At 44.9% G+C, this 27,706-nt stretch overlaps 1 protein-coding gene across 4 annotated transcripts in view; it reads left to right on the top strand.

Annotated features, from left to right (window-relative positions):
* calb2a (calbindin 2a) overlaps nucleotides 1-15,143 on the top strand; it is a 68,375-nt gene extending 53,232 nt beyond the window's left edge. For all 4 annotated transcript variants that reach the window (XM_078210295.1, XM_078210297.1, XM_078210298.1 and 1 more), the window contains 3 exons: nucleotides 7,606-7,659; nucleotides 12,444-12,515; nucleotides 14,009-15,143. In XM_078210295.1, the coding sequence (XP_078066421.1) occupies nucleotides 7,606-7,659; nucleotides 12,444-12,515; nucleotides 14,009-14,122 (240 nt within the window). In that variant the 3' untranslated portion in view covers nucleotides 14,123-15,143. The remainder of the gene's footprint in view (nucleotides 1-7,605; nucleotides 7,660-12,443; nucleotides 12,516-14,008) is intronic.
* The last annotated feature ends 12,563 nt before the right edge of the window (nucleotides 15,144-27,706 follow it).

Raw genomic sequence — 27,706 nt, 5'->3', positions numbered from 1 at the left:
TGAGTGAATCAGTCTCTGCGCTGTTTCCAGGCAATGTCACTTAGAGGGGTCACAGGATGGCTGGTGAACAAAGAACAGTAGAGCAAAGGATTAGGCCCTTCAGCCCACCAAGTCTGTGCTGACACACATGCCTCGCTAATCTAATATTTTCTTGCCTCTACGTGGTCCATATCCCTCTATTCCCTGCCTATTCATTTATCTATCCGGATGCCTCTTGAACGTTGTTATAGAATCTGCTTCTACCACCTCCTCCGGCAGCGCGTTCCAGGCATTCACCACCGTCTGTGTGAAAAACTTGCCCCTTACATCTCTTTTAAAACTTTACCCCTCTCATATTCAACCTATGCCCTGAGTAATTGACCCTTCGACCCTGGGAAAAAGACTCTGACTATCCACTCTATCCAAGCCTGTCATAATCTTGTAAACCTCTATCAGGTCCCCCCTCATCCTCCAACATTCCAATGAAAACAATCCAAGTTTGTTCAACCTTTCTTCATAGTCCATATCCTCCAAACCAGGCAACAACCTGCACCCTTTTCTGCACCCTTTCCAGTGCATCAACACCCTTCCGGTAGTGTAGTGACCAGAATTGTACACAATACTCCAAATGTGGCCTAACTAAAGTCTTATACAGCTGCAACGTGATTTTCCAATTCCAATACACAATGCCTGGACCACTGAAGGTTAGCATGCTATACGCCTTCTTGACCACCTTGTCAACCAATATTGCCACCTTCAGAGAACTGTGGATCTGCACGCCTAGATCCCTCTATATGCTAATATTTCTAAGGCCTCTACCATTTAATGTATACTTTCCTTCTGCGGAAGACCTTCCTAATCGCATCACCTCACATTTGTCCGGATTAAATTCCATCTGCCATCTTTCGGTCCAGGTCTCCAGCCAATTTATATCCTGCTGTATCTTCTGACAATCCTCCTCACTATCCACTACTCCCCCAATTTTTGTATCCTCTGCAAATTTATTAATCAGACCACCTACATTTTCCTCCAAGTCATTTATATATATATTACAAACAACAGAGGCCCCAGGACTGATCCTTGTGGAACACCGCTTGTCACAGACCTCCAGTTAAAAAAGTACCTTTCCACTGCCACTGCTTTCTGTGCCCAGCTTTGGGACCTTTCCGTATCAGCCTGCCATGAGGAATATTATCGAAGGTTTTACTCAAGTCCATGTATACAACATCCACTGCCCTGCCTTGATCAATTTTTCTTGTCACTTCCTCACAGAACTCAATCAAGTTTGTGAGACATGACCTCCCTTTCACAAAGCCATGCTGCCTATCACCAATAAGCCTATTCTCTTCCAGATGTGAGTACATCCTGTCCCTAAGAATCTTCTCCAATAATTTCCCCACCGCTGATGTCAGGCTCACAGGCCTCTAATTTCTCAGATTGTCTTTTCTGCCCTTCTTAAACAGAGGAATAATGTTAGCTACTCTCCAATCCTGTGGTACCTCGCCTGTGGCTAAAGAGGATACAAAGATTTTGGCCAAGGTCTCAGCAATTTCTTCCCTCGCCTCTCAGTATTCTGGGATAGACGCTATCTAACCCTGGGGACTTGACATGAACCCACAATCTAGTAACTCAGGAGTCAAGCGTGTTAGCATTGAGCCATGGTTGCAGTGAAACTCAGTGCAAACCTAACAGGGAACAAGTTAGATTTGTCCATTAGGTGTGAAATACAGATGTGTTGACAACTTCAAAATGTTCAGAATGGAGAGCATTCTGTCTTAAGTTACAAAGAAAGATTTTGGGCTTGCTCTCTCAAAGCTGATCTTCAAAGTGACCTGGAAGACATTTACAAAATTAAGTGGTTTAAGTTGATCTAAATACATTGGGCTCTATTTTACCATTTTGATTCTAAATGCTGGGCGGACTTGAAACTGGGAGTGTTTCAGATCCGACTTTTAAACCCGTTCTCAGGTGCCCCCATATGCACTCTGCCTTCAAAAATATCAGTGATTCCCAATCGCGCTGCACAAGCCTGTGAGCGGGACTTAACGCGCCCGAAACCCTGCAGCTCCGATCGGGGCCTCCAACTGCGCATGCACAGAAAAATAATGATAGAATGCTGCTCCACTGCCACATCCCTCCCGGGCCGGATAATGCCTCCCTGGCCCCCACAGACATTGTCCCACCCCCACAACATTACTGACCCCCTTATCAACCACCCCCCCCCCCCCCCCCCACCACCCAGACCAATTGCAGGTCCCTCCCCCCTCCCTCCCCCCCACTGATCTCAGGCAGAGTTGTAGCGGACCCCCCTTCCCCCTCACTGATCTCAGGCAGAGTTGCAGCGGACCCCCCTTTCCCTCCCACTGATCTCAGGCAGAGTGGCAACAGACCCCCCCCCCCCCTTTCCCCTCACTGATCTCAGACAGAGTGACAGTGGACTCTCCCTCACCGATCTCAAGCAGAGAGCCGTCGGACGCTAGGCACCTCCCTCCTCACTAACTGGAGCGCCCAAATCGGACTTTTGTGAAGCATGTCTGTTTCGCAGCAATTCTGGATGGGCGAACACGGTGGTAAAGGGGGAAGTGCCGGTAAGGTTGGGCGTGCAGCCCATTAAGTCAATTTAAATGCATGCAGATTCAGGCGTGGTCCCGATCACGGCCATTTTCGGGTCTCGGTAAAGGGGGAATCGGCAGGAGGCGGGCACAGATCGTGCTACTTGCCTCACGCCCAACTTTACCAAGTTTTCGCACCCGAAAACGGGCACAACACGATGGTAAAATCAGACCCATTGTTAATACCGATGCGGAGTTCAAAACCAGGGATGCAATTTAAAAATAATTTTAAGAGATCTGTGCAGCAGTACAAAAAGCTCGCTGGATATTGGGATGAGTAGTAGCCAAAGGGGTAGCAGAGAAATCCCAGCAGGTATAAAGCTGGTGTAATGCAGCCAGAGTACTGTGTACAATTCTGATCCATGTACACAGCAGGGAACCAAACTGGTTTCAGTCCCATGATCTAAATAGAGAGGTTAAAGAGCCTGGAATTAATTATTCTAAAGGTGAGAAGGTTCTGTGGGAGGTGGTAAATATCAGAATAGTTAAATAGAACCAGAGTTGTAAATATGACATTAGCACAAATTCTAGAACCAGGAAACACAGGCTCACATATAGCAGAGGGAAATTTTGTAGACTTAGTATCTTCACAAAGTTGATTTTATGGAATGAACGGCCCAGGGGAGGCGGGAAGTATGAGAAAATGGAAACGAGAATTGGATATATGTTTGAGGGAGTGGGTGATTGATGCTATTGGATTTTGGGACCAACCATAAGCAGCCACTATCAGTCCTGCTATGTTCATAACCCATGAAGTCCACCCAGAACTACTCCCTACATTAGGCAAGGACATGGAATGGATTATCAGGAAATGCATTGAAACAAACACAATAAATGGAGTCAAGAGGGAATTCGGTTTATTTCTGGACACAGAAGGGACTGTGAGACATGTCGGTTTGCAGGCTTCAGAAGCAATAAATGGGCTGGGATTCTCCCCAAAAAGATTTAAGTGCCGAATTTGTATAAAAATTGGAATAACTCCCGCTGTTGTTTCAATGGGACTTTCAAAATGAATCTCCCAGACTCTGAGTACTGCAGAGTGCCCTAGCGTGAATCACAATAAAAATCAGTGGGTGAGGCCTATTCCCACTGGAGAGGTCAGCAGCACTGAGCAGGCCACTGCACATGCACCAATACGTCAGTGTCGAGATCGGTGCATGGGCAGTGGCCCCACACTGGCGGCCTCCTGATTGCTGGCTAGCTCGATTGCTGGCCAGCTGCATGACCCTGCAATGCAGCCCCTCCAACCCTCCACCAACCAATCGCTGGTCTCCCAGATGTCTCCGGACCAGCCCCCAACCCCCCGCCCCCCCCCCAAACAGCCCCCAACCCCCGCCCCCCCCCCCCTCCCAACCCCACCCCCTACCAGCAGTCCTAATCCCCCCTGGCAGCCCCGACCTTCCCTCCGGCCAGCCCCGATACCTGTCCTCCCTCCCTCTGCCTTTTTGGCAGGTGTCTCCATTTGCTCAATTATTTGCATCTCTTGTTTCTGCCTCTTTCTCTCTTTCACCCTTTGTCTCTGTGCCTCCCTCTGTCTATGTCCCTCTTTTGTCTCTATATGTCTCTCTGACCTTCTGTCTCTCTCGCTCTCTCTGTGTGGTGCACCTTCTGCCTTCTCTGTTGTAAGGTATTGAGCATAGTTCGGTAGATCTTATTAAGGTCTTCATCATCTTAGGTAGTTCAATAGTAAGTATTTATTAACTACCAGAACCTATGTACATCGGTACAAAAACGTTCAGAGCAGGAGTTGAATCTGTGCTTGCTTGTGCACACGGCTCTGTCCAACACTACACTGTCACCTAGATACAGATCATCTGCTCTCTTACATCAAATGTGTGGGCAGCACTGCATTCAGTCCCATGTTAACCCTTTATATGATGTGGAGATGCCGGTGTTGGACTGGGGTAAACACAGTAAGAAGTTTAACAACACCAGGTTAAAGTCCAACAGGATTATTTGGTAGCAAAAGCCACACAAGCTTTCGGAGCTCTAAGCCCCTTCTTCAGGTGAGTGGGAATTCTGTTCACAAACAGAGCATATTCTTTATATGCCCTGTTTGGGAACAGAATTCCCACTCACCTGAAGAAGGGGCTTAGAGCTCCGAAAGCTTGTGTGGCTTTTGCTACCAAATAAACCTGTTGGACTTTAACCTGGTGTTGTTAAACCCTTTATATGCCAGATGTTTATACTCTATACTCCTCTCTCTCTCTTACTCATTCTCAGGCTTTCTTCCTATATGTGTGTGTCTGTCTATTCTGCTCTCTGTTCATGCGTCTCACCTTTTCTCAATCTCTTGTTTTATGTTTCTATGCTTCTCTGTGTGTGTGTGTCTCTGCCCATGTAGGTGTGTTTTGACCCTGCTCCATGTCACTTTTAGTCAATATTTTGACTTTCGTCCCTCTCTTCCTCATATTTTCTGTGCCTCTGTCTTTCTGTTCCCTCTGACTACCTCCCATTCTCTCCCAATTTCCTTCTCATAGAGCTAGCCAGCATGTTTTATATGATTGTCTGATCACCAAGGTGAACACCAAGATCAAAATGGTCACTGAAATTACCAGAGGCCAATTTAATGGCTGAATAACTCTAAAAAATCACAAAATTCAAACACAGGAAGTTTGACATTCCCAACCTGTGGCTCTATTCCATTGCTAGGATTGGCATGGGGATGGGAGGGCAGGGCTTCATTATATTTAATTTTTAGTTGTTGTATTTTTCAATTATTGATTCTTGGACTAAACTAAGTGAGAGTCAGTACTCAGTTGGAATACATTTCAAACTTCTACTCTTTGTCAGCTTTCAAACACTGTCAGGACAGGTACAGCAGGGGGTTAGATACAGAGTAAAACTCCTTCTACACTGTCCCCATCAAATACTCCCAAGATTGGATACAGAGTAAAAATTCCAATGTATACAATCCCAATCCTGCTATACTTGTAATGCATTTTTCTATTTCCCATCAATTATTCTATGGTCTGTGTGTAAGTTTGTTACTTGGCCCAGATTTTCACCACCAACATGGGTCGTTCAAGTCAAGAAATTTTGCTCCAATGAAAGGGCCTCTGAAAGATGCAATTTTCACTCCAGGAGAGTGGATATGGGATGGAGTTGTGCCTGCTCCTCCCAGAAGCACAGGTAACCACAGAAGTAGCTGAGTGTTGAGGCAGGCTGTTTAGAAGGCCCATCTCAATTCTCTGGATTTCATCCCAATTGTATGAAAGGCTGTTTGTCCTTCTAACCCTTAACTTCCCCCACGCAAGCCCATGGCCCCTTCTAGCCCCCATGCCAACTCATGGTGCATGAATACAATATGCACTATATACATAACCAATGAACTCTAAGTAAAGTTGCCATAGTCCCAAATGACCATAGCCTGTGATTAGTGGTGATTTAACCTCAGGATCACTGCACCTCAGGCAGGGGGCAAGGTTGAGAAGACGGATCTTCATGAATAACCTCAGCCTGGAATTCAGCCTGCTCTACATCACTTACCAGTTGTCCAGCTAACTGAGCTAAACTGACCCCAGTGAACTCTATAGTAAAAATGACGTGTGGAAACACTCGGAAAACAAATACACACATTCACAAGTTTTTGAAAAAAGACCGCTGTTCCTACAATCCTTTAAAAGGGTTTAAAGGGCTTAAAATGCTCAAACTGAGCATTAAAGTATCAATAACAGAGGCTTCAAACACTTCACTCCATTTCATCTTATGCAAATAAATATTGAGACATTGACAAAAGTGATCACAGAATGAACAATTTATCGTAAGCACTTAGAGATGTCAATCAAGCAATGTCAACAGTTATCTCCAGCTGTCAAAACAGAACCCTTGCTAAGAAAACCTTTCAAGAGTCTGAGCTTTCAGCTAAACATTCATAATGAGGCCATCCAGTTCTACTGAAAGAGTTCTTGCACCTGTTCTCATTATGTGCACTTGGCCTGGTACTTAAATGGCAATCTTCCAACATGGATCAGTTACCCTGAAGTGGGAAAGATGGCAAGAAAATAGGAATATCAACCAAAATGTTGTCTGAAACCTGCAAGCTGATGCGACTTACATCTCTCTCAGACTGAGCAAGCCAGAAGCAATGTGGCTTCAGTCATTCTGCTCCCTATTTCTTTGGAAATACTTATTAGAGAAGTATTACAACTTCCCCACACCCCACTCCACCCCAGCCCCCTGACAATCCTGCAGCCCAATTCCCCTTTACCTCCCCCACCACTCCACCTGAAGAAAACATCAGTACAATAGCATCCCTACAGTACTCCTCACACAGAAGTATTTAACAAAATGGGGAAAGGCTAACACTAGGCAGGAAAAGGAAACATTTTTGTTTTGCTAGGGTGGTAGTTGAAACAGAAAGTTGCGGTGTTGGGATTTTAACTGGAGAGTTGCTGCCACAGTAACTGGGCTGAGCAGGAGTGGGCTCAGAACCTGAGGAGCAAAGGTGTGAGCAGAGAGAATCACTTCAGTAGAGTGGGCCAAAAAGTTTAAAAGTGAAAGAAAGATCTTTACATGCACTCAGTGAGACACAGGAAGCTGGTGGAGCTTGACAAGTTTGGAAGTGTTGGGTGAGAGAGATCCTGCATGGAGTTCTGGATCAGACACCTCCACATCGTCCCTCATTCACTCACAGAAATAGAGTAGGCAAGAAAGGAGCTCAAGAGGAGTACGTATCATATTTGTCATCATGATAGCTGCTCTTCACCTGGAGTCTCCTGCTCCAGCTAGACTTGCACCCCATTTACTGTTGTCAAGGCCAGAACAGATATTCAGAATAAATATAGAGTCCTGGGATGTCTCAGCCCCAAGACTCACCTATCGACACCTAGCGGTGGGCTCAGGGAGACCAATGAATAATGAGAGAAGAAACACTTTTGAAGAAAGGACTTCACCCTTCAATAGAAAAGCTGAAGTCTGAAAACACATTGAAACAGACAGGATGGATATTATGGTCTTATTATAAATATACACTGCTTAATCATGTTGCTAATTTAGATTTTTGTATTTGCAGGGTATGAAACTGAGCGCAGAAGAGTTCAATGCAATCTTCACTTTTTATGACAGGGTAACTATCACCTCAGTGTTAATGTCACATCCTATTGAAGGAATTCACTTGGATCCGCATGGCCTATCACAGACATTTCATTTTAACAAATTAAGATTTTTTTTCCTAATTTTCTCCTTTCCTGCTGAAGACAGGTGAGTTTTTCCAGATGTACAGCCCCATGGGCTCATACACATGAACATATGAATTACGAGCAGGAATAGGCCACTCAGCCCCTTGAGCCTGCTCCGCCCATTCAATAAGATCATGGCTGATCTGATTATAACCTCAACCCCACATTCCTGCCGACTCCCGATAATCTTTCACCCACCACTTAATCAGGAATCTATCTAGCTCTGCCTTAAAAATATTCAAAGATTCTGCTTCCACTGCCTTTTGAGGAAGAAAATTCCAGAGAGTCATGACCCTCCGAGAGAAAACTTTTCTCCTCACCTCTGTCTTAAATGAGATTTAAAAATTAAAATGTATTGATTAGCGTCACAAATAGGCTTACATTAACACTGCAATGAAGTTACTGTGGAAGTCCCCTAGTCGCCACACTCCGCCACCTGTTCGGGTACACTGAGGCAGAATTTAGCACAGCCGGTGCACCTAACCGGCGCGTCTTTCAGACTGTGGAAGGAAACCGGAGCACTCGGAGGGCACCCACGGAGAACATGCAGACTCTGCACAGACAGTGACACAAGCTGGGAATTGAACCTGGGTCCCTGGCACTGTGAAGCAGCAGTGCTAACCACTGTGCCACCGTGCCAACCATGACCCCTTATTTTTAAACAGTGATCCCTAGTTCTAGATTCTCCCACAAGAGTCAATATCCCTCAAGATCTTAAAAGTTTCAATCAAGTCACCTCTTTTCCAAACTCTAGTGGATACAAACCTAACTCCTCCAACTTTGTGTCACAAGATAATCCACCCATTCCTGGTATTAGTCTAGTAAACCTTCTCTGAATAGCTTCTAACATATTTCCTTAAATAAGGAAACCAATACTGTACACAGTACTCCTGGTGTGCTCTCACCAATGTGTTATACAACTGAAACATAACTTCCCCACCTTTGTAATCAATTCCCCTCACAATAAATGACAACATTCTATTTGTACCCAGGGAGACAGTGGCATAGTGGTATTTTCAGTGGACTAGTAATCCAAAGACCTAGGGTAATGCCCTGGAGTCCAGGCTTTGAATCCAACTATGGCAGATGGTGAAATTTAAATCCAATAAAAAATCTGAAATGAATAAAACCATTGTCGATTGTTGTAAAAAAAAAAAAAACCCCATCTGGTTCACTAATGCCCTTTAGGGAAGGAAATCTGCCATCTTCACCCGGTCTGGCCTACATGTAATTCCAGATCCACAACAATGTCGTTGATTCTTAAATGTCATTTGAAATGGGCAAAATATGCTGGCCCATCCAGCAATACCCACACCTATGATTGAGTTTTTTAAAAGCCTTTAATGATTCATGCACTAGGACATCCAGATCCCTCTGCACTTCAGAATTCTGCAATTTCTCATCATTTAAATAATAAGCATTTTTTTAATGCTCCCTGCCAAAATGGACAATTTCACATTTGCCCACATTACACTCTATTTGCAGTATTTTTGCCCACTCATCTAACCTATCTCTGTCCCATTGTAGCCTCCTTACGTCCCCTTCACAATTTACTTATTTATCTATCTTTGTGCCATCAGCAAATTTAGCAACCATACTCTCAGTCCCTTCATCCAAATCATTATATGTCCTCCGTAGTGAAGACAGATGCAAAATCCCTGTTTAATTCATCTGCCATAGCCCTACCTTCCATTATCAATTCTCCAGATGATAACTCTTTTTTTAAATTTAAATATCCATAAAACTCTTTACTATCCATCTTTATATTCCTGGCTAGCTTTCTCTCGTACTCTAGTTTTTCTCTCCTTATAAACCTTTTTGTCATTCTTTAATGTTCTTTATATTCTTTCCAAACTTCTGACCTGCCACACATCTTTGTGCAAATATATGCTTTTTCTTTAAGTTTTATACTGTCTTTAACTTTTTTAGTTAACCATGGATAACAGCCCCTCCCCTTGGAAATTTTCTCTCTCATGGGTATGTGTCTACTCTGTGTATTATGAAATATCCCTTTAGATGTTTGGGGTGGCACAGTGGTTAGCACTGCTACCTCATAGCGCCAGGGAACTGGGTTCAATTCCCGGCTTGGGTCACTGTCAACGTGGAGTCTGCATGTTGACCCCATGTCTGTGTGGGTTTCCACCGTGTGCTCTGGTTTCCTCCCACAGTCCGAAAGACATGCTGGTTAGGTGCATTGGCTGTACTAAATTCTTCCTCAATGTATCTGAACAGGCGCTGAAGTGTGGCGATTAGAGGATTTTCACAGTAACTTAATTGTAGTGTTAATGTATGCCTACTTGTGACTAATAAATAAACTTAAACTTACTTATCTTACTGAACCTCCATTGAGAGTATTTGCCAGTTCAAGTTAGCTATCTCCACTTTCATGCCCTCATAATTGTCCTTTTTTTTAAGTTTAAAAAGGACCTGGACCCACTCTTCTTTCCCTTGAACTGAGTGTAAAATTCAATCACATTATTAGCACCACTACCAGGGGGGGCCTTAACTATGAGGTTATCCATGAATCCCATCTCATTGCCCAATAACAGATCTAGTATCGCCTGTCCTCTGGCTGGCACAGAATATGGGCTGCAATTCTCTCAAAAAAGTTCTAAGTGTCGAATTCGCGGGAAAACTGGTGTAAATCACGCTGGGTTTTTTTCAGTGTGATTTCAGACAAGAATCTCCCACACTCTGTGCAACGCAGAGGTCACAATCAGGAATATCATTAAGAGCTCGGGAGGCGGGACCGATTCATGCCGGAGGCTGACACTTCCGGGCCTCTGTACAAGCGCAGTGGCCCCTATCTGTCAGCCTGCAGTTTGCTGGTCAACTCGATCACTGGTCCGATCGCAGCCCCAACGACCATTCCTGGGCCAGCCCTGAGCCCCTCCCGCCCTGGAGCGCCCCGATCTCCAGCCACCCGCCGCCCGCCCCCACCCCCCCCCCCCACCCCCTCCCCCACCCACCCCCCCCCCCCACCCCCTCCCCCACCCACCCCCCCCCCCCACCCCCTCCCCCACCCACCCCCCCCCCCACCCCCCCCACCCCACCCCCCCCCCCACCCCCCCCCCCCCCACCCCCCCCCCCCACCCCACCCCACCCCCCCCCACCCCACCCCCCCACCCCCCCCCCCCACCCCACCCCCCCACCCCCCCCCCACCCACCCCCCCCCACCCCCCCCACCCCACCCCCCCCCCCACCCCCCCCACCCCACCCCACCCCCCCCCACCCCACCCCCCCCACCCCCCCCCCCCCCACCCCACCCCCACCCCCCCCCCCCCCCACCCCCACCCCCCCCCCACACCCCCCCCCCACCCCCCCACCCCCCCCACCGCCCCCCCCACCCCCCCCCCTCACCCCCCCCCCCCCCCACACCCCCCCCCCCCCCCCCCAAACCCCAGCAGACCACCCCCAGTCCCTCCCCGGTCACCTTAAACACTGGCCTCCCTCCTGCCTCCATCGATTGCAATGACAGAGTGGCAGCAGAACCCTCCACCCCCACAGATCGCCCCCTTGGCAATGCCCCATCCCGGTGGGCAGTGCCAAGGTGCCCCCTAGGAATAGGCACTTTGCCCCTTGGGCAGTGCCGGGGGTACAGGCTGGCACTGCCAGGGTGCCCATGCCCAGAGGCCACAACCGCCGACCCCCTGGAGAGTCCCAATTGCCCCCCTTCACTCCAGCAGGGTCGTCCCGCTAGTTCTCTGAGAGTGGGGAGCTAGTCTGAACTCCGCTGGAGTGAAACACTCCTGGCCGGGTGGGAGATGCTAGCGGCCCTGGAGAATTTAGTCTTGGGCCCGCTAATGACATTTAAATTGTATTTTAAAGGCTATTTAAGTACTAGCCCCGCCTCCCAGCTTATTTCCGACGCCACACGGATGCCGGCTGAAATCTGGGCCTGGTAGGCACAATCATGGCGTGAATACTCATGGGAATCCTGCGAATTGGCTGACACACGATTCTCCCGGCCCTCCGTGCTAAGGGAAGGCTGGGACAGCCCCCGTGCTGTCTAGAAACTATCTCATAAACATTCTATGAACTCATCTACGCTACCTTTGCCCAACTTATTTTTTTCAATCTACATGTAGATTAAAATTCCCCATGATTATCGCCATGACTTTCTGACAAGCCCCCATTATCTCTTCGTTTATACTCTGTCCTACCATGTGGTTACAATTAGGCGGCTTGTAAACCACTCCCACAAGTGACTGCTTGTCTTTCTCATTTCTCACCTCAATTCAAACTGCTTCTACATTCCGGTTTCCTGAACTTAGGTCATCCCTCTCAAATGTGCTAGTACCATTAATTAACAAAGCCAGCTCATCACTTTTTAAAAACTTCTTGTCCTTCCAAAATGTCACATACCCTTCATTATTCAGGTCCTAATTTGTGTCATCCTGTAGCTATGTCTCTGTAATAGCTATCAGATCATACTCATTCATTTCTATGTGCACTATTAGCTCATCTGGTTTGTTTCTAATGCTACATGCATTTAGATACAGAGCGTTTAGTTTTGTTCTTTCATTATTTTTGTAGCATCTCACTTACCTTTAGAGAACAATCATTGCTTAATTAGCAGGCTGTCCTAATTATTTATCTGGGGGGATGGAATTAAATTGATTCCATTATTTTTCATTTGGATTTACTTGGTATGTTCTGTCTGCTTTCACAGGATGGAAATGGCTACATTGATAGTAATGAACTGGATGCATTACTGAAAGATTTATATGAGAGAAATAAAAAGGTGGGTTCAGGAGTACATCATTCACAGATAGGGAATGTGGGACTCTTTCTGCTTGCTCATTAAAGTGAAGGCCATCAATATGGGGAAATCAAACAATTTTTGCACTTAATATTCCATCAAATACTTCCAGGGCAGGTACAGCACAGGTTAAATACTGAGTAAAGCTCCCTCTCCCACTGTCCCCATCAAACACTCCCAGGAGAGTACAACACAGGGTTAAACGCAGGGTAAAGTTCCCTCTACACTGTCCCCATCAAACACTCACAGGACAAGTATAGCACATGGTTAAGTAAAGATCCCTCTACACTGACCCCATAAAAAAACTGCCAGGGCAGGTACAGCACAGGTTAAATATAGAGTAAAGCTCCCCCTCCCACTGTCCCCATCAAACACTCCCAGGAGCGTACAGCTCAGGATTAGACGCAGGGTAAAGTTCCCTCTACACTGTCCCCATCAAACACTCACAGGTCAAGTACAGCACAGGGTTAGATACAGAGTAAATCTCCCTCTACATTTTCCCCATCAAACAATCCCAGGAGGGTACAGCACAGGGTCAGACACAGGGTAAAGTTCCTCTACACTGTTCCATCAAACACTTCCCAGGACAGGTACAGCATGGGGTTAGATATAGAGTAAATCTCCCTCTACACTGTCCACGTCCAACACTCCCAGAACAGGTATAGCACAGATTAGATACATAATAAAACTCTCTCTACAGTGTCCGTGAATCAATCAATCAGTCCCAGGGCAGTTACTGTATAGATTGGTCCCCAACTGCAGTGGTGTGACACTATGGCCTTTTAATTGCAAATGGCTCTAAATTGCCTAACACTATTGAACTCAGGGAAGTTTTAATGCTGTAGGAGCTGGATTGAGACTGCATGGGCCAAAAACATGATGCATTCCAAAACAGAAATACATTAGGCACAAGATGGCTGGTGTGGAAATGTGAAAACATTATCCTGGCTTATATCTGGCCTGGGAATGCTTGATGTTGATACTGGTTAACTAAAATCGGAAGCGGCACGGTAGCACAGTGGGGGCGGCACGGTAGCACAGTGGTTAGCACTGCTGCTTCACAGCTCCAGGGACCTGGGTTCGATTCCCGGCTTGGGTCACAGTCTGTGTGGAGTTTGCACATTCTCCTCGTGTCTGCGTGGGTTTCGTCCGGGTGCTCCGGTTTCCTACCACAGTCCAAAGATGTGCAGGTTAGGTTGATTGGCCATGCTAAAATTGCCCCTTAGCGTCCTGAGATGCATAGGTTAGAGGGATTAGCAGGTGGATATGGGGGTAGGGCCTGGGTGGGATTGTGGTCGGTGCAGACTTGATGGGCCAAATGGCCCCTTTCTGCACTGTAGGGTTTCTATGTTTCTATGTTTCTATGTTTCACATCTTTGTGCTCAAAATTTAAAAGCAGTTATTCAATTAAATTTGCAAAATATATCACAAAAATGACCCACATCTAAATATTTATTATTATTTTTTCACCCTAGGAGATGGATATTAAGAAATTGACTGCATACAAGAAAAATATCTTGTCCCTGTCTCACGGTGGGAAGCTGTATCGAAGGGAGCTGGAGATGATTTTGTGCACGGAACCGCTGTAGGGAGGACCTCTTTAACAAAGAGTACATCACCCTACATCATCCAACCCACCCATCCACTCTCCCTCTCCTCCACCACACCCCTAACCAATGTCAATCTACCCCAGTGCATGTGCAGGGTGTCCTGAAACCACAAATGTGCTTGTATTGCAGATTAAGAAAATCCACAAGGGATGGACATTGAAGCTGTGTGGTGCAAACTCACTCACAGTGACTGTCCATTATTTTCTATATATCTCCCCCGCTCAGCATTTTAATGCAACAGATAATATATTAGATATATATATATATACTGTAATATATATAAAAGTCCTTTGAATCTTGGTAAATGCCGTTGTTTGCCAAAGGTAAGCCTGAGATTTGCAGCAGAATGTCAATTATCCAAAAGACAGTTAATTTAAGGGGTTTTTTAAATCACTGTTTTTCACTCCAGTCTCCGAAGATTCCAGAATTCATGTGATGTTAAATGTACAAGACAGACCTGGATCTCGGAGCCCATGCTGGAATCTATCCATCTGCTGCTGGGCATCCCAGATCTCCTCTCATTCCCAATGAGAACATAATCTGGCTTGCTCCGGGCTCTACCTCCTCCCCACCATCCCCCCCAACAAAGACCATGGTTGGGAAGGAAAGCAGGGTCAAGTTTAAAAGTCATCGGAGTAAATTGCTCAATGGCGCAAAGGATTCAAATCCCAAGGGCGTCACATTTAAAGCGCAGTAAGTTCAAAGGGACATTAGGTGGAACCTCATCATCCAAAGGATAATAGAGTTGGGAATCAGTTACAGGCCAGGGCACCAAAGAGACAATTGCAAACGATTCTTCAGAGTAAAGAGAGAGGTATAGTGAGAAAATAGCTTGGGTTTGAGAAAAGTCAGAAAAGGCCTGATCTTTTGGATGTAATGATCTGATCATCTTGTTAAACAAGGTAACAAACAGCTGATCTGCTTCTCTTCAACCAGTATGTCAACAAGAATAAAGTACCTGGCAAACAGCAAGTCTCAACATTTAAAAATGACACTCATGGAGGCATCTTTTGGTATGGACACGACGATTATTGATGATGTAAAAACTTTCGGAGAGTCAGTGCAGACTCGATGGGCCGAATGGCCTCCTGCTGCACTGTAGGGATTCTATGGTTTTCTCAGAGGCTAGTGATATAAACATAGCTATTACAGTCTGTCAGGATTCAGTGATATTCAGTCCAAAGATGTGCAGGTTAGGTTGATTGGCCAGGTTATAAAAATTCCCCCTTAGAGTCCTGGGATGCGTAGGTTAGAGGGATTAGAGGGTAAATATGTGGGGATAGGGCCTGGGTGGGATTGTGGTCGGTGCAGACTCGATGGGCCAAATGGCCTCCTTCTGCACTGTAGGGTTTCTATGATATAAACATAATCATTACAGTCTGTCAGGATTCAGTGATATAAACATAATCATTACAGTCTGTCAGGAGTCAATGATATAAACGTAATTATTACTGTCTGTTAAGAGTCAGTGAGATAAACATAACCATTACAGTCTGTCAGAAGTCAGTGATGTAAAGATAATCATTCTGTTCTGTCAAGGGTCAGTGATATAACCAATACACTCTGTGGGGGGGATCAGTGATATAAATATAACCATTACAGTATGTCAGAGGCCAGTAATATAAATATAACCATTACAGTCTTGTCAGTAGTCAGTGATATAAATATAACCATTACAGTCTGTCAACAGTCAGTGATGTAAATATAATCATTACAATCTGACATGAGTCAGTGATATAACCATCACACTCTGTCAGTGTCAGTGATATAAATATACCTGTCACAGTCTGTCAGAGGCCTGTAATATAAGTATAACTATTGCAGTCTTGTCAGTACTCAGGGGTATACATATAATCATTACGATCTGTCATGGGTCAGTGATATAACAATTACACTTCCTCAGCATCAGTGATGTAAATATAATCATTACAGTCCAACAGCATCCCATTGCTTGTTAAATTACTTGGGTGGCATGGTGGCACAGTGGTTAGCGCTGCTGCCTCACAGTGCCAGGGACCCAGATTCGATTCCCGGCTTGGGTCATTGTCTGTGCAGAGTCTGCACATTCTCCCTGTCTCTGCGTGGGTTTCCTCTTGGTGCTCCGGTTTCCTCCCACAGTCCAAAAGATTTTTAGTTAGGTGCATTGGCCATGCTAAATTCTCCCTCAGTGTACCCAAACAGGCACCAGAGTGTGGTGACCAGGAGATTTTCACGGTAATTAATGTAAGCCTACTTGAGACACTAATAAATAAACTTATTTTACACTAGTCTATCAGCAGTCCATTCCAAGTATTGATCACTCATTGTGATGATAAACTGCTCCACAGCAATCCTAAATTTGCTATTTACTAATTTGAACTTATGCCCTCTGGTCATTCTCCCACTGTTCAACTTTGTTCCAGATAATATATTTCAATACATTTGATTATTGTCGATTCCTTTCTCGGGCACCTCCTTTTCTGAATTTTTTCAGTCATTCCTAATAACTGACACTGAAGATCATTTCTGTGATACTTCCTTTAATGCTGGAGTGTCTCTCCCTTGTGTCTTGGTGGCCAGAATTGGGTACAGTATTTAAGGTGTGGTCTGACCAGAACATCATGCTGCTTGATATTTTCCAGTATTTGTGAATTAACTATCTATCAGTAATGCAGTCATATGTATGTAGAGGATTGGTGAAACATTGGCACCTCCTGGTCAGAGCGTTAGCCACATCATTTATCCACAACTCCCTATTGCCAAATTGCACATTTAGCCAATGCTGACATAGTGGATATGAATAGGAAACTTATCAGCTGGTGGTATTCTGGGGCCATTATTTTAAACATGCAATTGATTTAGAAATGTAAGTGTGCCATAAAACTGTAACATCTGTTATGTTACTAGCTAATAATTGACAGATAGCTCAATAGGTAAAAACATCACCTGATGTCCTAACGAACCACAATCGTCAGGACAGTCTCAGCTTTTGTCCTATATGACAGTCTCAGCTTTTGTCCTATATCTATGCTGTCTGCAGCCAGGGCAGTACTTGAGTAAGTAATTCTGAGCTAGAGAGGTCTAAAAAATAAAAGGGCAAGGCTCCAATTCAGTGAATCCTTTAGAAAATGTTTGTGTTTGAATGTACGAACAGGATCAGGTTTGGCTGGGATCTGCCTCAAGGTTGAATATCTTGCTAATATGTAATGCTCAGGCTCCCAGGTGGATGAGATGCTAGAATATTAGCATTTCTGGCACCAATTCCACAGGAAGAGTCAATCCTTTCAATAAGGAGTAGAAAAAAACTCTCAAAGCCAAAATTGAATATCCAAATGACAGTTCTCCCAAACTGGCAGTCTGATAATTAACCTTCTGCTGGCCATGAAAGTCTTTTTTATTTGCGTCATACGTGAGTTGTTTTTAGTTTCTTCCCCTCAGCCCACTTTTACGATTTTATAGACAGTTGTGCAGCCTCCTGTTTAGATGATCTGTTACAATGCCCATTCTATCTGGTGAGTTGTAACCTTTCTTTCTTATTCCGTGGCTATGAAGCAATGTTGCCCCAAATCAATTAAAAACCTTTTAATTGAACGATGTTCTCTCAGCCTGAGTTTATTTTTATAAATCTGGGAACTCTATGGAAAACGGTATCTGGAAAGCTCCAGATAAACGCAGACACAAAATAGGCATTTTTTAAAAGAATTATATACGGGGTGTGGGTGTTACTGGCTGAGCCTGCATTTATTGCCCATCCCTAACTACCACACATTTCAGAGGGCATTTGAGAGTCAACTACATTACTTTACAAAACAGGCATATAACCCAATCACCCAACTGTGTTTTATTTCGAGTTATTCATTCATGGGAAGTGGTCATCACTGGCAAGACCAGCATTTGTTGCCCATCCCTGATTGCCCTTGAACTGAGAGGCTTGCAAAGCCATTTTAGGGGGCAATTAACAACATTGCTGTGGAATTGGAGTCACATGTAGGCCAGGCTAGGTAAGGATGGCAGATTTCCTTCCCTAAAAGACTTAGTGAACCAGATGGGTTTTTTAATGGCAATCAATGATAGTTTCATGGTCACCACGACTGAGACTAGCTTTATATTCCAGATTTTATTCAATCAATTTAATTTCCACCAGCTGCCGTGGTGGGATTTGAACCATGTCCTGGAGCTAGACCTATGGATTACTAGTCCAGTGATAGTACCACGACGTTCAGATAAAATAAACACCCTTTGCAAATCATCCTCACTATATAATACCAATAAACCAAACACTCTTCAAATTACTTCCAGAAAACAGAGTAGGGATAAATGGGTCATTCTCAGAATGGCAGGTTGTTACTAGTGGATCAGTGCTGGGGCCATAGCTGTTCACAATCTATATCAATGATTTGGATGTGGGGACCAAATGTAATTTTTCCAAATTTGCTGATGACACAGAACTAGGTGGGAACATAAATTGTGAGGAGGATGCAAATGAGGCTTCAAAAGATTTAAACAATCTGAATGAGTGTGCAAGATCATGGTAGATTGAATATAATGTGAACCAGTGCGTTCGACTTTGGTGGAAAATTCGTCCGGTATATAGAATCCCAATTGAACAAACCATTCACCCTCACAAAATAGAATTCCAAGGGTCAAATCCTTACTGTTTAATTACACCAACTTCGAACAGACTAAACTATTTTAATTTCATTTCCAATCCAAAGAAAGCATGAAATTCTGATTTATGTATCAAATATTCCCCAATCAGGGTGGCTATGATTTTCTCATAATGTCAGTTGAAAGTTGGATTTATAAGTTTATTTCAGGCCAATACTTGCTCTGAGAAGCAACAACTTTCTGCCATGAGTCATTCAGCACCCACCTCTTCATTCTGCCCCTGAAAGTATGTTTCATCACTCAATTAGTGATCTAAATCTTACAAAATCTGAGGTTTCATTTGCCCACCATAATTCCATATCTCCTAATACCCTTGGCTAAAAAAAATCAGATTTCAAATTTCCAATGGAAAGCTCACCTCACCAGCTTTGTTGGAGAAAAGAGAGTTCCAGACCTCCAGTTTGTGTGAAGACATGCTCCCTGACATCACCTTTCTACAACCTAGCTTTCATTTTAAGGTTCAGCCTCCTTCTCCTAGACTCCCCCACCAGAAATACAGAGTCTCTCTCTACCCTATCAAAATCTTTAATCATCTTAAATACCTCAATAGGTACTTGGTGATTGCTTATCAGTGACCCACATTTCCCAAACTTCCCAAAACAACATCTTCCAAATTTGCGACCTCTCCTAGCTAGAAATACAAGGGCAGCAGGGGACATCACCACTTGCAAATTCTCCTCCAAGTCACACACAACTTAACTTGGAATTTTTTGTACTGTTCCTTCACTGTTGCTGGGCCAAATCCTAGAACTCCCTTCTAACAGCACTGTATAAGGGTCTGACACATGTAGGGTTAACATAGGACTGAGTACAGTATGGCCCACATTGTGATATAAGAGAGCATATGACCCACATTCAGGGTAATTTAGTGTTGGGTAGAGCCATGTGTACCAGCCAGGATGGAAACAGTTCCCTTCTGTTACCCTCTATTGGGCAGAATTCTCCGAAAAATGGCAAAAGCTCAGGCTCAGTTGGAAACCGGTGCACAGGTTTCCTGATGAGATCTTCCCACATGTTGCCATTTTTTTCAAAAGTGGGGGTGTGGTGCTTTACACCATCATTGTCAAGTGTAGAGCCTAGGCATTCTGGCAAGCTCAGCTTCACAGAGCTCAAGAGCGTCCTGATCTCACTGTGAAATTAAAGGGTGCCAAGGTCTGCCATGTTGCCAACCACCCGGAGGCTACAATGGCCTTTGAGCACCCACACGCACCCCCACCCCCCCAAATTCGCCATCAAGCTGACTTTGCATGTTAAAATCTATTTAAATGAATGGTAATAAGGTTCACTCCCTCATTGGACGTGAACCCTGATTATATCTCCCAGAGAATCACCCCCATTGTATATTTGCACAGTTAACCTATGTATGACTATGAAAAACTCAGTAAGAGTTTTAACAACACCAGGTTAAAGTCCAACAGGTTTATTTGGTAGCAAATGCCATTAGCTTTCGGAGCGCTGTTCCGGCGCTCCGAAAGCTAATGGCATTTGCTACCAAATAAACCTGTTGGACTTTAACCTGGTGTTGTTAAAACTCTTACTGTATTTACCCCAGTCTAACGCTGGCAACTCCACATTATGAAAAACTCACCAGACTGACTGAACTGTAACCAACACAGGTTCACAGCCCATGAACGAATTAATTAAAAAATCAGGGAGATTTAATAGGGGCCAGTGAGCAACAGGCACACTGAGCAGAATTTAATATTGATAGTGCAGGTGCCAGTGGTGGACCCAGAAGTGGGCAGCATTGCCATCAGAAGTGAGAGCAGCCAGGTGAACACAATAATGTAGCGAATGGCCAAAGAGGTAGAGGTACAGGGCACATCCAATCAAATGCTGGAGGTGGGCAAGTTTACGATGATCTTGGCGTCGGGTGATGACAGCACAGCTGCTAGCACCATTTTCGAGCAGCAGCCGGATCTGCCTGTAGTGTGGTAAATCTTTCTGACTTGTTGTGCCTGCAGCTGTGAGGACCCACCATACAATGAACAGTAGTCTTCAGCTGCAAAGCTCAAAGCATCTTAGTAAGATCTAGATCCACCACTGGTCACACCAACACCTTTTATCTCTAGTGGTTATAACTTTCAATGATGAAAGTGGAGTAGATGTCGGCAGGGGAATGGCACTGGATGGACAGAGCGGAGCCCCAGAGTTCAGCAATGCCTCTCTTCCAGGCAGCTCAGGAGGTATTTTCCCCAATGGATGTGAAGGAGAGATCCTCCTGTCTGACTGAGGCAGTCCAGATCGAAGGAACAGCAGAGGTAGCCAGCCATCAGCTCCAACAGAACAACTAGATCCAGTGTCAGAAAAAAACTTTCAGGCATGATGGTGATTTTTTATGGAGTGGTACAGTGGAATTTGAGAAATGTGCTAATCATAAAACTGGGAGCCAGATTTGGGGGCTTTTAAATATATTGGTCTAGATTTTAAATGTAGTAGATCTGGAGTACTTTAGATCAACAATACCATTTAGAGATTGATAGAAGAATCAGATAGATTAACCAGATTGGTAAGACAGAGAGATGATTGGTTTATTGAACAATTATCATGGTTGCAGATACTGAATTACAATGACAATACAAATAAAACAAAGAATATTCATGACATAATTACAGAATTATTAAAATAAAATTATAAGAGAACAGCACAACTATGATCATTCTGGCATATGAATAATCGCAATATGTTGTAAAATGCAGGTCTCCTGAATTTACAAAATAGGAACGAAACCTCTATTGCACTCTGCATTTTGTATTAAACCCCATGGTTCACACGTTGTCAGGTTGGATCATTACTGACTTCTCAGTTACTTTCATCCTGGCTAACCGTGCTAGGTCATCACAGAAAGATTATGTTCTTTCTAAAGGAGAATCAAAGCAACCGAGAGGCTTGATCGGTCAGTGGAACTGGGTGGGCACTGAGATGAGACCACATGCTAGTTTTGATATGTTGAAGTTAAATATCTGTGATGGAACACTCTGTAATATAGAATGTTTCAACAGTAAATAAAACATTTAATAATAAATCTGGAGAAAGTTCCCATCCTTAGGTGACCCAAAGAGTATGAAGCTGGTCACATTTATTGATGCTAATCTTCCTGATGGGAATTCAGAATATTTCTGATAGGTGAGAATTGGAAATGTTGACTTAAAGAGGTGAGAATGCTACCAAGGAGATTCTGTACGATGGTCATATTGAAATTAGAATGCCCATTAAATGTTGTGTAGATAAATCGCTGAATATGGGATAATGAACACAATATGAAAGTGTGAGTGAGAAAAGGTTATGGACAAAGTAAAGGACCATGATGGGAAATGTTGCTTCAGCCCATATGCTCGTCCATGCCTTTGTGGCCTTCAGATTCTGTGATTCCTATGCTCTCCTAACTGACCTCTTTCATGCTTCAAAATCTTGAGCTCATCCAAAATTCTGCTGCCAGGTACCTAACTCCCAGTCTAGCAACAACCTTTGAGTTCAAATCAGTCCCTGGCCTCACCTCCGTCTCTAATCCCCTCTTTTCATCACCACACCATTGACAGCCATACCTTAATTGCCCCTGAAATCTTTCTCATTTCCTCTCTTCTATTAAGATGTTTGTTAAAAGCTCCCTAATTAACCAAGCCTTTGGTCTTCTACAGCTCCTTATGTGGTTTTGAGTCAAATTCTCTTTGCTATTGCTCCTGTGAAGTACCTAGGGACATTTTACTATGTTAAAGGCATTATTTAAATACAAATGGTTGCTGCGGAGTATATGCAAATACAAGTAATCTGGGGTGTATCCTGGTTGTGGCAATGCACTAGAAGCCAGGAGATAGGTAATTCCAACAGCAGATGGTGCCATAGCACCAGTCCAGATGTATCACCTTCCAGCTGGATGAATTTTAATTAAGTTTTTATTCTTGGGATTTTTAATGTAATACATCCATCCATAAATAGGACTAAGGGCACTCACAATCTAACAAGGGGATCCTGCAAACATGACAGCAGACTTTTCAATGCTGCATAGGCAAGCACATGAGGGCTGGGCAATCAGCAAGGGCTCCAGTCACTGGATCCCTGGGACTACTGTAGGATCCTGGACCAGAACACCAAGTTACATTAGGAAGTCAGACTTGACCCCAACAATTTTTCTAATTTGGCATAAATGTGAGGAAAGTATACTTCCTTTCAGGAATGATTTCACTGACAAAATCATAGAATCCCTACAGTACGGAAGGAGGCCATTTGGCCCTTTGCATCTGCACCGACCACAATCCCACCCAGGCCCTATCCCCATAACCCCACATATTTACTCTGCAAATCCCCTGACACTAGGATCAGTTTAGCATGGCCAATCAACCTAATCCACACATCTTTGGACTGTGGGAGAAAACTGGAGCACCTGGAGGAAACCCACGCAGACATAGGGAGAACGTGCAAACTCCACACAGGCAGTGACCCAAGGCCAGAATTGAACCTGGGTCCCTGGCGCTGTGAGGCAGCAATGCTAACCACTGAGCTACCGTGCCGTACAAAGTAGGGATCCTTTATAGTGAAACAAACTTTACTTAATAATAGTTTAAATATAACGCTAATAAATGAAGCAACTTAATCATTAACAGTTGAGTAATATTTAAAAATGAAAAGAAGTAACTTTACTTTCTAGTTTTTGACTGTTCCAGTTCCAAATAAGCCCCATTCAAACCACTTTCAAATAAATAGTTAGCAAACCCAGATATACTTGCTTTAACATCTGTTAATAATCTTGGAGCTTTCAGAGAAAGAGAGAGTTCCAGAAGCCTGCAAGATCCTTGTGACTTCAAACAGGCTTCAACTGCAACAGCCTTTTTTCTCTGTTACAGACCCAGCTCTGCCCATGCAACACATCATCACATGACCCTGTCAATCACTCTAATAGAAATCCCAAGGGAATTTAAGTAAACAAAAGTTCATTAACTCTGCTTAATCTAAACACTTGCAAAGTTGAAATGAATATTCATTCTGCTCTCCAAAATCTGAGTTGCATTCCCTTGAACAGACCTGTAGCATAAAGCTGAATTTTTAAACATTCCCCTTAAACATAAAAAATAAATGTATATATATGTATATCCATATCAGTTGCACTACAATCTTCACACTACCCACCTCACAAAACCATGGGGGAAATTTTCCCATTACACCCGCCACGGGAATCATAGCGGGTGGGGGGTGGACCATGCAAAGGTCGTTGACCTCGGGCGGGATTTTCCGGTTTTGGGGTGAGCATGGCCGGAAAGGCCCGTCCATGATTTACTTGACAGACTGTCTAGGGAGTAATTTCAAACTAACCCGCCAAGTGGGAAGGCAATGTGAACATGAAGATGGGAAAGGGGTGGAATTTCATGGAGGTGGGATGGTGCTTGAATCAACTCCAGCAAGCACTCGAATATTGTTCTGGCTATAAACCAACAGGCATGATGTGGAGATGCCGGCGTTGGACTGGGGTAAACACAGTAAGAGTTTTAACAACACCAGGTTAAAGTCCAACAGGTTTATTTGGTAGCAAATACCATTAGCTTTCAGAGCGCTGTTCCTTCCTCAGATGGAGTGGAAATCTGCTCTATCGAGCAGACTTCCACTCCATCTGACGAAGGAGCAGCGCTCCGAAAGCTAATGGTATTTGCTACCAAATAAACCTGTTGGACTTTAACCTGGTGTTGTTAAAACTCTTACTGTATAAACCAACAGGCCATTAATTAACATTAAGCAGGTATACAAACAAGACTTACAAATATTATTATTCTCCACAAAAGGTTGTTTTGAAGGCATGATTGTTCATTTCCTATGGGATGAAACACTGCTATGGGGACTTAATTGTAATGTGGAGATGGCGGCATTGGACTGGGGTAAACACAGTAAGAAGTCTCACAACACCAGGTTAAAGTCCAACAGGTTTATTTGGTAGCAAAAGCCACTAGCTTTCGGAGCGCTGCCCCTTCACCAGGTGAGTGGGAGTTCTATTCACAAACAGGGAATATGAACAGATGGATGGATGACGGCATCCGTGTCGATGATCCGGCATGTCTTGCAGAGGTTGCTGTGACAGGGTTGTGTGGTGACGTGGTCACTGTTCTCCTGAATGCTGGATAGTTTGCTGCGGACAGTGGTCTGTTTGAGGTTGTGCGATTGTTTGAAGGCAAGAAGTGGGGGTGTGGGGATGGCCTTGGCGAGATGTTCATCTTCATCGATGACATCTTGAAGGCTCCAGAGCGCGGATGGCATTGCGTTGTGCTTGGGTGGAGGCCAACAGCGAACACAATGTGACAGCCAATGAACCGGAACAGGCGACAGAGAGATCCGCAGTGCAGCAACCGAAGAGGAAAGAGTCGAATTGGACTCCTCCGGAAAGCCACTGCCCTCGACTTGATATATATGCCCAAGCCATCAGGAGGTGCGTCAACACCAAATTCATCAGACCACACTCACAAGACAACCCCGAACATCACCCAAGCACAACGCAACGCCATCTGCTCTCAAGACCAACCGCAACATTGTCATCAAACCAGCAGACAAAAGAGGGGCCATCGTCATACTGAACAAAACTGATTACTGCAAAGAAGTGTACCGACAACTGAACAACGGGGAACACTACAGTAGACAGTTACCCACAGATCCGACCAAAGAACACGCCCGTCAACTCAGAGTGATCAAGACCTTTGATCCGGACCTTCAGAGCACCCTCCGTGCTCTCATCCCACGTACTCCCCGCGTTGGAGATCTCTACTGCCTCCCAAAGATACACAAGGCAAACACACCCGGCCGTCCCATCGTATCAGGCAATGGGACCCTGTGAGAGAACCTCTCCGGCTACATTGAGGGCATCCTGAAAACCATTGTACAAAGAACCCCCAGCTTTTGTCACGACACTACGGACTTCCTACAGAAACTCAGCACACATGGAGCAGTTGAACCAGGAGCACTCCTCGTCACAATGGATGTCTCGGCACTCTACACCAGCATCCCCCACGACGATGGCATTGCTGCAACTGCCTCAGTACTCAACGCCGACAACTGCCAGTTTCCAGATGCAATGTTACAACTCATCCGCTTCATCCTGGACCACAATGTCTTCACCTTCAACAACCAGTTCTTCATCCAGACACACGGAACAGCCATGGGGACCAAATTCGCACCTCAATATGCCAACATCTTCATGCACAGGTTCGAATAAGACTTCTTCACCGCACAGGACCTTCAACCGATGCTATACACTAGATACATCGATGACATTTTCTTCCTTTGGACTCATGGTGAACAATCACTGAAACAACTATATGATGACATCAACAAGTTCCATCCCACCATCAGACTCACCATGGACTACTCTCTAGAATTGGTTGCATTCTTGGACACATGCATCTCCATTAAGGACGGTCACCTCAGCACTTCACTGTACCGCAAGCCCACGGATAACCTCACGATGCTCCACTTCTCCAGCTTCCATCTAAACACATTAAAGAAGCCATCCCCTACGGACAAGCGCTCTGTATACACAGGATCTGCTCAGATGAGGAGGATCGCAACAGACACCTCCAGATGCTGAAAGATGCCCTCATAAGAACAGGATATGGCGCTCGATTCATCGATCGACAGTTCCGACGTGCCACAGCCAAAAACCCCCGCACCGACCTCCTCAGAATACAAACATGGGACACGGTGGACAGAGTACCCTTCGTTGTCCAGTACTTCCCCGGAGCGGAGAAGCTACGATATCTTCTCCGGAGCCCTCAACATGTCATTGATGAAGACGAACATCTCGCCAAGGCCATCCCCATACCCCCACTTCTTTCCTTCAAACAACCGCACAACCTCAAACAGACCATTGTCCGCAGCAAACTACCCAGCCTTCAGAACAGTGACGACGACACCATACAACCCTGCCACAGCAACCTCTGCAAGACGTGCCGGATCATCGACACGGATACCATCATCTCACGTGAGAACACCATCCACCAGGTACACGGTACATACTCTTGCAACTCGGCCAACGTTATCCACCTGATACGCTGCAGGAAAGGATGTCCCGAGGCAAGGTACATAGGGGAGATAATGCAGACGCTACGACAACGGATGAATGAACACCGCTCGACAATCACCAGGCAAGAGTGTTTTCTTCCTGTTGGGGAACACTTCAGCGGTCACGGGCATTCGGTCTCTGATCTTCGGGTAAGCGTTCTCCAAGACGGCCTTCACGACACACGACAATGCAGAGTCGCTGAGCAGAGACTGATAGCCAAGTTCCGCACACATGAGGACGGCTTCAACCGGGATCTTGGGTTCATGTCACACTATCTCTAACCCCCATAACTTGCCTGGGCTTGCAAAATCTCACTAACTGTCCTGGCTGGAGACAATACACATCTCTTTAACCTGTGCTTAACGCTCTCTCCACTCACATTGTCTGTACCTTTAAGACTTGATTACCTGTAAAGACTCGCATTCCAACCATTATTTTGTAAATTGAGTTTGTGTCTTTATATACCCTGTTTGTGAACAGAACTCCCACTCACCTGATGAAGGGGCAGCGCTCCGAAAGCTAGTGTGGCTTTTGCTACCAAATAAACCTGTTGGACTTTAATCTGGTGTTGTGAGACTTCTTACTGGACTTAATTGTACACAGAGCTCAGACTAATTGCTGAACTAAACACAGGTAGCCCAAGTTAAGTCTCGTCTGAGAATCGTGGTCAAATGGCTATCTTGCAAAAGGATGTCAGGCAATTTCTGCCTCGGACAGTCCACTATTTCATCCCAGACACAACTGGCAATCAAAGTCACGAGTCCAAAAGAACCCCCAGGTCCTCAATTAGACAAACGTTTAAATTTCTTGACTTGATTCATGGATCTGTGCTTAATATTTTAAATTACTCCTTGTTTGGGTCCCTAACCAAATCACACGTA

Source organism: Mustelus asterias, chromosome 4, assembly GCF_964213995.1.
Source record: "Mustelus asterias chromosome 4, sMusAst1.hap1.1, whole genome shotgun sequence".
Lineage (NCBI taxonomy): Eukaryota > Metazoa > Chordata > Chondrichthyes > Carcharhiniformes > Triakidae > Mustelus > Mustelus asterias.
This window is presented reverse-complemented; position numbering and strand designations above follow the sequence as displayed.